General features: G+C 40.8%; 1 protein-coding gene across 7 annotated transcripts in view; it reads left to right on the top strand.

Annotated features, from left to right (window-relative positions):
• The window catches only part of LOC148035796 (uncharacterized), a 167,564-nt gene that overhangs the window by 77,131 nt on the left and 76,280 nt on the right, over positions 1-14,153 (top strand). For 6 of the 7 annotated variants that reach the window (XM_087677805.1, XM_087677808.1, XM_087677810.1 and 3 more), the window contains exons 5-8: positions 12,323-12,563; positions 12,665-12,765; positions 13,693-13,759; positions 13,890-14,117. In XM_087677805.1, coding sequence (XP_087533931.1) covers positions 12,323-12,563; positions 12,665-12,765; positions 13,693-13,759; positions 13,890-14,117 — 637 coding nt within the window. Of the gene's footprint in view, positions 1-10,594; positions 10,615-12,322; positions 12,564-12,664; positions 12,766-13,692; positions 13,760-13,889; positions 14,118-14,153 lie in introns of those variants that run through there. The other variant, XM_087677809.1, reaches the window with a different exon arrangement.

Raw genomic sequence — 14,153 nt, 5'->3', positions numbered from 1 at the left:
TGCAGATAAGAGAGATAGAGAGATGAATGGTTGTACTCCATGTTTGTTTCCATGACAAGATGGCTAATCCCTTGTGGAGCTTCCGTCCTTCTTGCAAAATCATTAAACCGGTATACCAAATTTGAAGGGGAAAAACCTTCAAGTTGTTGTTGAGTCCGATACATATGAATGAGGTCGTACTTGGCTCTTGAAATCTCATGGACTTTTTGGACTCCATGGTAGTTCGGTATCTCTCTAAGCGGAGCAAGTTGTGAGACCCAGTCTTACTCATTTCTCGGTGGATTTGGCTCAGGAGAATGAAGTGATGATGTAGTGTTTGAAGTCATCTTGCCCTCCTGTTGTTCTTGCTTCTACGGAGAGCTTTCTGATCAAAGGTCTAGGTTTCTTTAGAGAGATCCTGGCTCTGATACCATGTAAAGAAATGCCCTAACGTAGAAAACACAAATACAATCGTACAACAAAGCACAAAACCGAGGCAGAGGTAATGAGTTGGAGAGTGTGTTGTACTGTGATGGATCCTGAAACGTAGCAAGCAATCTTTGAAGATGTTTTGCAGCAACAGACTCAATAGTGTAGATGTTAGGGTCGGTGTCAGATAGGTAGAGGAGAGAAAAATCTGCAATTGTAGCCTTTGAGGATGGGTGACGGCCTAGGCGGCAAAATAGATGGGTCAAAACAGAGCCAACAGGTGATGAAGAAGGGTCCGGTAGCAATAGAGAAGGCCCAAACGCAGCAGGGGCTGATTGCCTAGGTTCTATAGCTGCAAATGCAGCCTTGAAATAGGCCGCCCGGCTGAAACACAGCTGCTAGAAGTGGTGACATGAGCTGGCAGCAGTAGTAGGGGGTGTAGACTACATGGGGAAGGTTGGAAACAAACATGAGATAGGTATGGACAATGTTAGAAAGCTTTGGCTGAGATGTCCTCCATAAATGGGGTGTGAGCAGCGAAGCTGTAGCACTTGAAACCTACAAAAACGAGATTGGATTGAGTGGGAGGGAAGATTGTCTATTTATAGAAAGTTTGGGGCTTGCCAAATTAGGGTTTACATGTGGGACACGAACTCTCTCGAACCATGTTCATTTAAAAGAAATGGTTTAAAATTCATTAATTAACTTGATTTTTGGGGCTTTTTAATGAAAGCTAATGATAATTTAGCTTAAGAATATGTACCCATTGTGGATCATGAATGCTGATTTCTGAGTGAGTATAATCTAGAATCTAGATGAAATGAATATTTATATTCCAGGCTTTGAACTTTTAATTCTAGAGTCTAGGATTTGGGACTTGTGTACCAATATTTTTACATAATTATTAATAATTTGATTTATTATAAGTAATATTTTTCGAAACCTTGAAACCTCAAGGTGGCCAATGAAAAGAAATGTGAAATGAAAGGCCGAAACAAGAAATAGGACACAACGTTTCTGGTGAGTATGGTGCTGCATTTACTGTTGTCATCTCATGACTGCCTGCATTTACAGTAGATTATCACCTGCCAGCCTGCCAGGACTGCTCTAGAGGCTGCGTTTACTGCTGTTGCCATTGGATCAGTCTGCATTTTGCAGCTGCCACCTGTCAACCAGCTACTGTCATCTTCTACTGCTGCATTTGTAGGTTTCTGGCTTGTTCCAGCATTAGACACAGATCTAGCGACTCTGTGGACTGCATTTGCTGTTGCAGGACATATTCTAAGACTGTTTGCTGTGGTTTGGGATTTGTTAGAGCATGATACACTCTCTAGCTTATACTCTTTGCCCCATCCTAGAGACACAGGAGTTTGGGGTTTGTATTTCACCTTTTCACAACGTATTTGCTGCATTGAGCATTATAGATATATTCAGCACTCATTATTCATTCATTATCTTCTTCAGTGTTCAATGTCTTTGAGTTACCCTAACCCTAATTGTATTCTTTATTAGTTTATGCTTTGTCATTTGATTGTGTTGTTATCTGTAGATGAGTATTTCTTTACAGCCGCATCACGTGATCTTCATGCAAGGCCCCAATAGGACCCCCGAGAATATGTCCTTGTAGTAGACCATTACAAGAGGCAAGATGGCCTTATTTTCAACATACAAATTGGCCCAAATATAATTTTCTAGAGGTTGCAAGATCAACCTTTCACATCTTCTTGCTTCAAAAATTAGTTAGCACAAGAGCTCTATGGTTGCCATGAATAGAGAATTCAAATCGAGGAAAAACAATGTCTAGAACCATTCAAGCTTGTAAAACTCCTCATCTCTGGAGGGAAAATCAGGCCATCAACTATAAGGTTTTGAGAAAGTAGATAACTTCAATTTGAGCATGATTCATCTGTCAAAGTCTCTCATTGGTTGGTTGTTGCTGCAGTTTGCATCTTTGATAGTGCTTCAGCTTTCTTTCTTGTACTCAACAAACTCATCCCACTATCAAATGATCAAAGGTAACTCTTATGGTTTAAGAGAATAGAAGGGAAAAAGATAGCTTGTATGACCATATAGTTAACTGCAAATGGAGGGGAATGAAGGATGATAGCTGCCCATGCTTCATTTAGGCATTATGAAAGAGGAAGAAGAGGAGGAAATGCCAATGGCCAGATTTGCAATAGTGTGGCGGCTGGCCTCTTTCCTCGTATAGTCGTCTCTTCCCTCCTCTCTTCACGATCTCCCCACTATTTATGGTGCTCTCTAGAGTACTCAGTGTCCCAGCCTTGCAAGCTATGTATGCTGCTCATATATGCTGCACGCCCTTCCAAGAAGCTCCATGTGTTCTCAGTTCAATTTCCAGTTCATAACCCCACATGTCATGCTCTCACTCCAACTCCACACCAAATCATGAAACATACCAATGCCATCTGCTGAGATCAAGGACAATCAGAGTACTCAGTGTCCCAGCCTTGCAAGCTATGTATGCTGCTCATATATGCTGCACGCCCTTCCCAGAAGCTCCATGTGTTCTCAGTTCAATTTCTAGCTCATAACCCTACAAGTCATGCTCTCACTCCAACTCCACACCAAATCGTGAAACATACCAATGCCATCTGCTGAGATCAAGCACAATCAGGGCTCGTGTTACGTGGAGAATCAGACAACTCATTTTCCATGTATTAGCTTTATAGGGCTTTTAACCTTTTCATTTTTATCTCCACATAGCCCCTTTTCCCATGTGTGTGAATACTTGAGCCTTTTCAAGGCTCAGAAAGACAAGTTCTTATGATTCAAAAGTCTCCCTGACTTATGCACATTAGGAGGTTATTCCATCATAGGCATGTACCACTGCTATACTAATGCTCATCTGTGCAAGGCCACATAATCCAACACTCATGGATGTCAAAAGCTTTTGTTAGAAGCTACCATGTACTAGTAAGAGGCAAGATCAAGGATGAGCATATCATCATGTCCTTGTCATTGGGGTTCTCCCCATAATCAACACATCTCAAAAGCATTGCATGGTTTTGCACAATATCTTGTCTATGTGCCTAGCTACCCTAGTGCAACTACATGCTATATAGATACAAGATGCTCAATGCATGGTAAAACACCTATAGGGAGTGCACAATTGTTAGTACTAGTGCATACAAAAGTACAAAGAGATCATCATTTTACATATATTCAGGATTAGGATGGGGTTGCTGTAAAAGCCTCATCAACAGCTTGGATATCTTCCCCCTAACTCAGCCTTGAGAACTTTCAATAGGGTGTGCGTCCAACTCCATATCAGGGCACAAACTAACTAGGGTTTTTGTCCCAGAGTTTTTACTTGCTCCTAGATGGTCCATTGGCATTTGCACAGGTTGACCAGTTTTTCCACTTTTTCTTGTTTATAGGCTTGCTTTATGCACCATTTGCAAATAAATACTCCAGCATAGAAGATAACACAAAGTGTACGACAAAACACAATTATAGAACAATACAACACAAAGGTGAAAGTAACTCAAAAGAAAGAAGAATGAATGAATGCTAAATGCTATAAATACATGATGCAAGAGTGAATAGAAAACCTTAAACTTGGATGTCTCAAAATGGAACGGGGCAGAGATGGCAGAGATGAACTTGAAGGTATGTCATACTCTAAACGGATCTTGAGACGAAACACAAACTCCAACAAATTGACTAGCTGCTGTAAATGGCTGTAAATAGCAATGCACATTGCCCTATTCCAAACTTATAGAACTACCCTTGTATATTTTGTATCATGTCTCTACCCCGGACTCATTGGTTGTACCTTATGCCTAGAAGCCACTTCCACCCTCCCTTTGTTGTACATTGGGATAAGTGGCTCCAGCTCACTTGAAGGTTTGTCACCAAAGGTTGTAGTTTGGTCGTGTAAGGATGGACATAACACATAGATTTGCATTACCCAACATCAAATTTGAGGTGTTTGATGACCATTCCAATGCACTCCCATTAATGGTTGATTAGTCACCATTACAAGGATTGCCACTAGAGTTTGGATGATAAAGAAGAGCTTGATGATTCCTAGTCTTAGATGGGAGCATATCATGGATGTGAAGCTCTAGGTTGATGAGCTTGTGGTCATGGATGCCACCAGTCGTGCATTGCTCCATTAGTTGCACCTCCCAAGCATGCCTTCATTCATGCCATTGTAGTATGTACTATTGAGTAACCCAAAATCCTCACATCCATTAATAATTAATTGTAGTGCATTAATACTTAATAGATTTCATAACACAAGGGAAAAGAGAAAAAAAGAATAGAAGAACATTGCAAATGGAGAACTTAGAGATATGCTTAGGAAATGGAATCCATATACCAAACATGAGATAATCGCGTCCAATAGTAAGCCATTGGCTCATGTGGGCAATGGCATTGGTTCCCTCTCTCCAACATGTTGGGAATAAAGGGTCATTATGCCTTTTATATGTGCATGGGTGCGAATACACTCTAGCACTTGTACTTTCATATATCTATCTTAAAAAACCTAAAAGAGGTACATTGTATTGCACCCATAGATTGCGCATCTCCCTCACTCTACTACTCTAGACTACTACTCACGTTTTTCTATCTATCTACCATCGCCATCGTTGACCATTGCACCTAGCTGCATATCACTCACTTCAAAATGGTATCAGAGCGCTAATTGTCACGAGCCTGCTTCCCAGAGTGAGTTGTGTCAGCTCATCCCACGAGAAACAAATAGTAGGTCATCTTTAGTTTTGTTTATAGATAGTCACGTAGATTAGGTCGTAGGTTATGCAGGTCACTAGAAGCAGTCCGTAGGTCACGTAGACCAGGCGTAGGTCGCAGGTCATGGCTCGTAGTTAGTTGCAGGTCTTAGGTCAGCGTAGGTCACGGCGGCAGTTAGGCAACTCAAGCGACAGCTTCTAGGTTAGCGCAAGATAGGCGATAGGTTGTTCTAGGTCACGCGACAGATCACACTTTTTTTTCTTTGGTAAAAATCAACTCTTTTTTTCAAAGGTTCATCCTTTTGGAAAATTTTGTAGGTTGTCATGCGGGGCTAAGCATAGATTGAAGAATCTCAGAGATTGTGTATGCATTTACTCCGAGAATTTGGGGCTTTTGATGTATGCTCGACGATTTTACTTGGCTACGTAAAATTTGTGAAATTTACACACATTTAGGTCTTAGAAATTGGGGCTTTTCATGTATTTGTGGAAATTGCATAATGACAAGTAGAAGTTTTTGAAATTTTGACACATCAGACCCCATGCGATTTCGGGCTTTTGCAAAATTGCAAAATTTGTGTCAAATTTGATCTTGACATCTACTTGCAGTACAATTTCTATGCAATTTGAGCACATTGAACCTCAAGCAAGTTTTGGGCTTTTGCAAAATTTGTGAAATTTTGGCAAAATTGAATTGTGGAATCTACTTGGGAGTTACGTATGATGCAAATTGAGCAGCTTTGAGCGGAGAAAATTTGGGGCTTTTGACTGTTTGGGTCAAATTTGTGCATGTGGAGTAGAAATTGTAGCAAAAATTTGGGGCTTTCTCATGCGATTTGATGTATTAGCCCATGGCACAGCTGCAATTACTTGTGGTGTGTTGTAGCACACATTTTGTGACTCTGAAAATTGATTTGCAAATCTGAAATTTCTTGTTTTCTCATTGCTAGTTGATACTTATTTTGTACCTTGGTCATTTGTGTGACAATTGGGATTACATTTTGTTGACTTTTGAGTCATTTTTGGGCTGTGAATCATAGCTGGCAGTATTGATAGCAGCAATCTTTTGCACATTAGGAAGCTTGGGGCTGCAACCCTACTTTGCTATATCGCAGAAGCAATGCTATAATGTCTTGGTGTAGAAGAAACAAGTGAATCTCATAAAGTCAAAAGGGGAAAAACCAACAATCATGGATCAAGATGAGTGGGATGAGTTAGATGAGCTTGCGTGCTCTACCGTAGAGCTTTCAGTGTCAGACACTGCTATTTAATATAGAGAAATTGAATTCTACTTATGATATTGACAAAGACTTGAGGAGTTATATGCTTAGAAAAGTACATCAAGCAAGGTTTATTGGTTGAAGAAATTGAGGGACCTTCGTATAAAGGAAGGTACAACTATGTTTATACATTTGAATGAATTTAACCCTATTTTCAGCCAGCTGATTGCTTTGGAGTTCAACATTGATGAAGAGTTCAAGGAAATTTTTTTGGTATGCACTTTGCTTGAAAATTGAAACACTTGTAGGACAGCAATGAGTAACTCCATTGCCATGCTGTTATATTTAGATGTGGAGAGCTCTTTACTCATGGAAGAGCTAAATAGACAAAATAACTCAAGCAAGTCATCTAATACAGTGCATACTAGACGCAGATCCTAGTAGAAGGGCAAGTTTGAAAAAAAAGCACACAGTAAGTCTCGTGGAAAAAATATAGAGTGCCATCATTGTGGCAAGAAAGGGCACTTCAAGCGGGGTTGCTTTAAGTGAAAGAAAGAAAAGGGTAAGGGCAAAGGCAGAGATGATATCAAAGATGAGAAAAGGGACAACGAACATGCAAAGAAGAGTAGTGTGAAGATAGAGGAAGTTAATGAAGTCAAACACGAAAGTGATAGTGGCAATGATGTACTCTTTGCTTCTGTCTAGGATATGGTGACGAGGGTGAAATGGGGTATAAATTATGGGATCCCGAGAAAATGAAAATTATATGCAACAATGATGTTATTTTTCGAGAAGATTGCATGCATAAACAACCCAAAAAGGCTGAGGAAGTTAGAAGGGTTGTGTTCCAAGAAGAGATACATGTAGAACAACAAAGGGTGTCCGTTGTACAGTAGCAAATACTTATTGCAAATGACCCTATAAATGCAGGGAATGATGCTAAAATTGATCAATAGAAGTTGCCCATGATATACCACAGTTTTAGTAAGAAAATATGCCATTAGAATAGTTAGAATAGGTAGGATAGCATGTTGAACCATTTGAATAGCAAGCTGTGAATGCAGATTTGTAGGTTGAACAGCCAGCAAACGTTGATCATTTGCCATGTTTTAAGGGAGCAATGGACCGAGAGGACAGTAAGGAATGGCTTAAAGCTATGCTATTAGATATTAGAAAGACAATGACTTGTGGATGTTGAAATTGCATGCATGGTGATTGAGTGCAATCTTGCATTCAATGTCCTAAAGCAAGAGCAATGGAAGAAGAAGGTAAAAGCCATTGCCAATGTGGGTCCATGTGAAGGATGGACCGGTATCACATATAGTGGCATGAGGATGAAAAAGATTAATGAAAAGGAGAGGATTAATAGAGCCCTTGATCCCATTTGGGCCACATGGACAAAGTGTGGTTGCTTCATTCTCATCGATGGACGGAGTGATCATATGAAACAAGGTATCATCAATATACATGTCTCATGGACAAAATGTGGTTGCTTCATTCTCACCGACGGATGGAGTGATCATATGAAACAAGGTATCATCAATATACTGTCTCATGTTCACTCGGCACTTATTTTTTGTGGGCTGTAGACACCGGTACGAGGGGGAGGAAAATGATGGGCGTATTGATGAATCATGTGTTGCTACATTCGGCAAGCTATCATTGAGGTATACATTGTCTTTTAAATTTTTTTTACTTTCTTTCATAATTCATAATGATCTGTTTTTTTATTCTCTCTAAGATCTATCTCGATTTTCTCATTCCTCCAAGCCTCTATCTCTCTTGATTCTTGAAAGTCGAATCTTTCAAGGCTCAACTTTCTCTTTCTCTCTGTAACTTCTAATATTGTAATTTGTGGTTGTAGATGGGGTCCCTCGAATGCGGTGTAAGTTGTTACTGACAATGAATTGAATTGTCGACACATGGGCAGTTAGCTTGAGGCTGTTTGGACTTGCTCATGGAGGACATCGGGAAGCTCAAGTGGATGAAGAGGATGGTTTGCAAAGGTACATCAGTTGTCACCTTATTTATGGTAAAGGTAAAGGTGCTTGCGATGTATCATGAGTATAGCACACTTGAGTTGAAGAAGCCTTTCAACTTAGTTTTCTTACATGTGGTTGTTGCTTAAGCGCCTTTATAAGGTGCAGTCTGCTAGACACTGGTCTTCACTCTATGGAATGAGTGGGGTGAGTATAAGATAGAAGAGGCCAAATCCATGCAACGCTTGTGCCTCAATGAGAAAATTTGGCAAAAAGTCCGTGCCATTGTTAGTGTCATGGCTCCCCTTTATAGGTTGTTACGTATGAGTGATTGCGAGGGGTCCACCATGGGCCTTTTGTTCACTTCTTTAGAGAGATATTGGTGGAGACATGTGCTTGCACGATGACCACAGAGACTCAATGTACACATGTTCTAGAGATAGCAGAGAGGAGTTGGGTATGGATGCATAAACCCATCCATGGTTTTGTAGCATTGGTACATTTAGTCTACAAGTCGTTGCTTGTCATGGTGGACAATAGAGAGCTCTGTTCAAACCAGCTTGCATATTTGACTCGTGTAGTCATCTTGAATGACCACAATGCAGTGTTGGAGAAGCTAGGATGCTATGTAGATCAAAGAGGACATGTGGCTTTAAGTTCTTCCACTTGTTGGAGGAGAGAGTCACCTGTGAAGCCTCTATTTTTGTGGCAAAACGTTAGATACGCATTGGAGACCCTTCAGCCCTTAGCCATGAGAGTCCTTGCTCAAGATTGCTCTTCAGGTGCATATGAGAGAAACTAGAGTACCGATTCTCTCATTCATATGTAAGATTTGCAATCGGCTTAGCATACTACAGTTAGAGCAGCTAGTCTATTGCCATACTAACTTACGCATGATTAGGGCTATGATGAGCATGGGCAATCCAAAGTAGGTAAACACTTAACCATATAATTTAAAATTTGTTGTTTTAAACTTTAAAGTTTATACTTTACAATTTAGACTTTAGCATTTACAATCTTATGTGCATTGCATAGGTGAATGTTGATACATTCAAGTTGATGGGTGATACTCTTTTGAGTGTACATCATGAGGTGGATGAGGAGGAGATGATCTTTGCGGAGCTCTATAGAGAGCTTATAGTAGTAGATACTTATAACACTCATAGTCAATGTGCTCGTGGGCGAGGAGCTCAAGTAGGTGGCAGCAGGGGCATGGTCAATGGTGGTGTCCAACATCGAGAAGGGGTGGTTCAAGTGGCTTGTAGACACATGTAAGGTGGGGCTCTAGTAGCTCCCATCCCGTGCCTCATGATGACATCCCTCCCTTGCCTACACAATCGGCTCCTAGGGAGCCATCATTTGATGAATCATGATGATGGTAATCTCATCAGTGAGGATGAGTATGAGTGTCTCATCATCCGATGCTGAGAAGTCATCTTCAGACTCTCTTGATGAGCACTAAGATGGTTTTGATGATGATGATGATAGTGATGCCTTATCATAGATTTATAGGTCTCTCTTTTTTTAAAATCTACTATCATTGTATCCAGACTCCACTATAATCCATCGCCCATGTATGTGCTAGACTCTACTTGTATCGCAAGTTGCACATTGTGCATGCGACCTCAAGGGCCACCCTCATGTATTCATCTTATTTTGTAATGAAATGGCTATTTTCACTTTAAACATGTGTTCTATTATTTAATGATTTATAGTTTTAAACATGTGTTCTACCATTTAGTACCATATTTTATCGTACTGTACTGTATAGTACTTGACAACTATGCAGCCAACAAAGGGTGGAAAATCAGTTGCCCAGTCTGCAGCCTGCAGGGATGAACAGATTTGAAAATGCAGATGATGGACAGCAGATGCAGACACCAGGAGCATTAAATGCAACAGACGATGAATACAATAATGCAGAAAATGCAAATGCAGATGGCTGAGAACAAAACACAGCCTGCAAAGGAAGAGAAAGAGGCTGTTTTGCTCCAGACTCAGGTTACCTGGACAGCAACTAGCAGCAGAAGGCTGATCGGCACCAGGATAGTGTGAGGGCAGATTGGCCACAGCAGAAAACAGCACCTAGAGCTTGAACATGGATGTCTTATACCATGTTAGAAGTGGGCGTAGCAATGGAAGCATAGAAGATTGCTGTAATAGACTTCACAACACAAGAGAAAAGAGAAAAGAGAAAAGAAAACACAGAAGAAAAATGCAAAGGGAGAACTCAGAGACATGATCGAAAAATGGAATCCATAGACCAAACATGAGATAGTCGTGAATCAGGTCCGTCAGCATAAAATGACCAAAACCTTGTAAATAAGGCACTAGAAAAATGCAAATAATAAGATGCTATGCCTAGCCGAGTAAAGCACACCTAGACTCACTCATGAGCTGACTAATCTGCTAACACTTTTACTGTGAATGTGTTTAGGATAGTTTAGGGTTTTGGCTGCTAGGTCCAATAACTAGGATGCTAGGCTCACTTTTGCAACACTTTTTCATGTAATGGCTCTTGGACTCTAGATGCTAGGTGGCTCCATCCACACATTGAGATGGTGTGGGCTGATGGTATGGGACATCAGCCATTGGATTGGGAGCTCGGCTTGATGGGTTGCTGGATCCTAGGCTTGGGGGTTAGCCTGTTTGGACATTTTACTGGGATGTGAGCTTGATGCCCATCTGATATTTTTTTTCGTGCTTGTATGGCCAGTGTTGTGTTGTGTGTAGGTTGGAGATCCATGTGGGAATGCACGTGTCAAAGAGGGAATGTTTTGTATTTTTTGTAGCAAATTGAATTGGCAAATGGATTGTCGGTCTTTGTGATAGTCATCTTGATGGTCATATTGATGGCTGTTGGAGGAGTTCATTGAGCACTCTACAGCCCCAAGGGTGGTGATGAAGAGGATGATGCCTTGTATAAAACCAAGGGCGGTGTGTCAAGGATAGTCATTGCACAACTTTTGGGTAGGTGTTGTCATGTTGACCAACCTGTTAGTTTTTGATTTGGGTGGCTGTAGGCATTGGCAGTACTCTTCCTTTTCCGGTAACTCTTGAGATTGGTGGTGACTTTGGCCATAATTGGACAAGCCATGACTGAAGGCAGTGACCATTGGGGGTTCCAAGAGTGGATCATGCCAATTTCCCAAGGCAATGTGGTGTAACAATGTCCCAATGGGCAAGTGAGTGCTCCACTTTCCACATCACCCTCATTTCAAAGGGTTTTTAAATAGAGGGAAAGTGTTGCACAATCAACCCTCGAGTCCTATTTATAGGACATGGCAGTCAAAACCCTAAAGTACCCCAAACATGTTCACACTATAAGACCCTTTAGCTAACTCTCAAGTGTCTTGATTGCATTCAGACCTAGTGACACCTAGCTATCAATGTTGTAGATGCCATCCATGATGTTCAAGGATGTAACAGACCACCCTCTTCTACGTCCTTGATAGGGCCTGCGTAGTCCTGCATGAGATACTTACTGTTTGGACAAGATGTCCATGCTCTCTTAGTTAGCAGACTTTTCAGGGGTTGACATTCCAACATTTTTGGAAGTTTCTCATGCTTCATATTGGAGGATTTACCATTGTCCCTACTTTACATGGTGGTGCTTTCCTAGCTTTAGAGTTTGTTGTCCATTCCCAGATTTCACAAGCATAAAATCAAGCATATTGGTTATCCTATAGTTTTATGAAACGAGAAGAATAATGTCATTTCTAATTGTAGAACTTCATGTGTGTCCTTCAAAGGATTGCATCATTGCATTTGCTCTTTTTTTTTTCAGGCTTTAAACCACCATCCTGAGTTATGTAGTTAGTTTGGTACCCAAGCTCTTATTTCCATTAGTATTTGTTGAGGTCCCTATCACTCTTAATGCTTTGACAAGGAGTGCAGAAGATGGACCAAAGTTCAAATCTTTAGCTGTCCCTGTGGTAGTTGCAAATCAATCCTCCTTGCCGAGTTCTGATGTTTCCATTTTATGTGCTGATTGTAGAGAGGCTTTGAAAACCAGCACTGGTTGCACAAGTGTAGGCAAAATTATGAATAAACAAATGGAGCCATCAGTGAATGGTCTTTTAGTTGGAAGTGAAGCTGCTGCAACCAATACAGAAGAGAAGCAGATTCAAGTCTCACAGGCAGAACCTTGGCTCTGGAGTAAATCTGAAAAGGTTTGTCAACCAGATCATCGATGTGTGGTTGATGAAATCCATTTCAGGCGTGGAGATGACCTACATGTGAGGGCCAAATTACATTTGCACAGTCTTATCATTATGTTTTTGGTTGTCTTTGTTTTTAAATTAAGTACAAGATGCTTTGTATGTTGAGATTAGTGCAGGAAAATGATGGTATCCATCGACAAGTTATTGCAACGATCACTGTGAAGGCACCTTCAAAGGATGTTTGGGCTGTGCTGACTTCATACGAACATCTGCCAGAGTAATATTTTTAGCCCATTTTTGTTAAGTCCAGCTGTTTGCATTGGAGGTGTACATTGTAAGTGCAGAGCTCTGTTGTAACTGCATATCCAAAAAGCCCTGCTCATCTTTTTGAAAGGTGCTGTCTCTTTGGCACATGGTCACTAGCAATATCTATTCCAAGCTGCTCTAAGAATTGGTAAGTCAGCCTCCATGTAGGTGCTTTCACATTTTAGGTTACATATCTGCTTTAGCAGGTTCACTTTCCTTTCAATGGGCTGCTTACGATATTCTTACACATTTCATGAGTTGATACTGTTGATCATTTGGCTCTAAAGTGGCTTCTAACTGAGTCCGCCATAAATTTTGTGATACTACTTCCAAGCATAACAGTTAAGGATGAAATGCAAGGGAGCTGACGGAATCTAGCCATGGGGCATAGTTATGCCAGAGATTGCATATAAAAATGGGCATTCACTTGCAAGGGTCTTTTGACCTTTTCATGTATTGAGTTCCTTTAGGTGGATCTTTGAAGCTTGTCCTTGTTTGGTATTTAGCTGATAGCTATGATCAATCTGGTAGGCCTACAGCGTTTCTATACCTTTCAGCTTCATCCGATTACACTGCTTTGGGTAAATGTACTTTTGTGATGCCATATTGGGATGCACACTCCACCATCAAGTTGTCCACTCCAAGCAACATTTCTCTTCATCCCTATAGTTATCTGCATTTGTTGGTTTCACATTTCATCATTAGCAAATTGATCTGATTGTACCTTAACATCTATTGCATTACCACTTATTTATTTTCTGTATGATATCATACTGTTTTGGCTGCTGTTGCTATGTGGGTATATTTTATCTGGTATCATTTTTGTTTGGTCTTCTACCTTGGATTTCCCAGGAGTTTGAAGCATTTGTACGATTCATATCAAATGCTCTATTGCCAGGTTCATTCCCAACTTAGCAAACAGCACAGTACTTTTTCGTGAGGAAGGGAGGGTGCGACTTCTTCAGGTCCTGTTTCTTCCCGCTTTTTAACATGCAGAAAAATATAAGGCAGATTCTGGGCATGGCTAGCAGAACGAGAAGGGCCGATTAATGCACCACACTTACCAGCATTGTTGGATTGATGTGTTTTTGTCAGGAAGGCTGCAGGAGCCTTTTGTACATGGTTCTTCACTCTCGGGTTGTTCTTGACTTGTGGGAACACCCAGAGCAGGAGATTACTTTTAAACAAGTTGAAGGGGATTGTGACTCTTTCCAAGGAAATTGGGTGCTGACACAAGCAGGCAGCCATCGCACGTTGCTGAAATATACCATTGACACAAAAATCAGGAAAGATTGTTTTTTGGCAGAGCCCATTGTCGAGAAGGTATGCAGAACCTGGAGTGTGTGTATCTCTAGCGAT

This window comes from Lygodium microphyllum, chromosome 5 (assembly GCF_053477565.2).
Source record: "Lygodium microphyllum isolate KBCC chromosome 5, Lygodium_microphyllum_v1.1.10, whole genome shotgun sequence".
Lineage (NCBI taxonomy): Eukaryota > Viridiplantae > Streptophyta > Polypodiopsida > Schizaeales > Lygodiaceae > Lygodium > Lygodium microphyllum.
The sequence above is the reverse complement of the archived record's forward strand: the minus strand, read 5'-3'. Positions and strand labels throughout refer to the sequence as shown.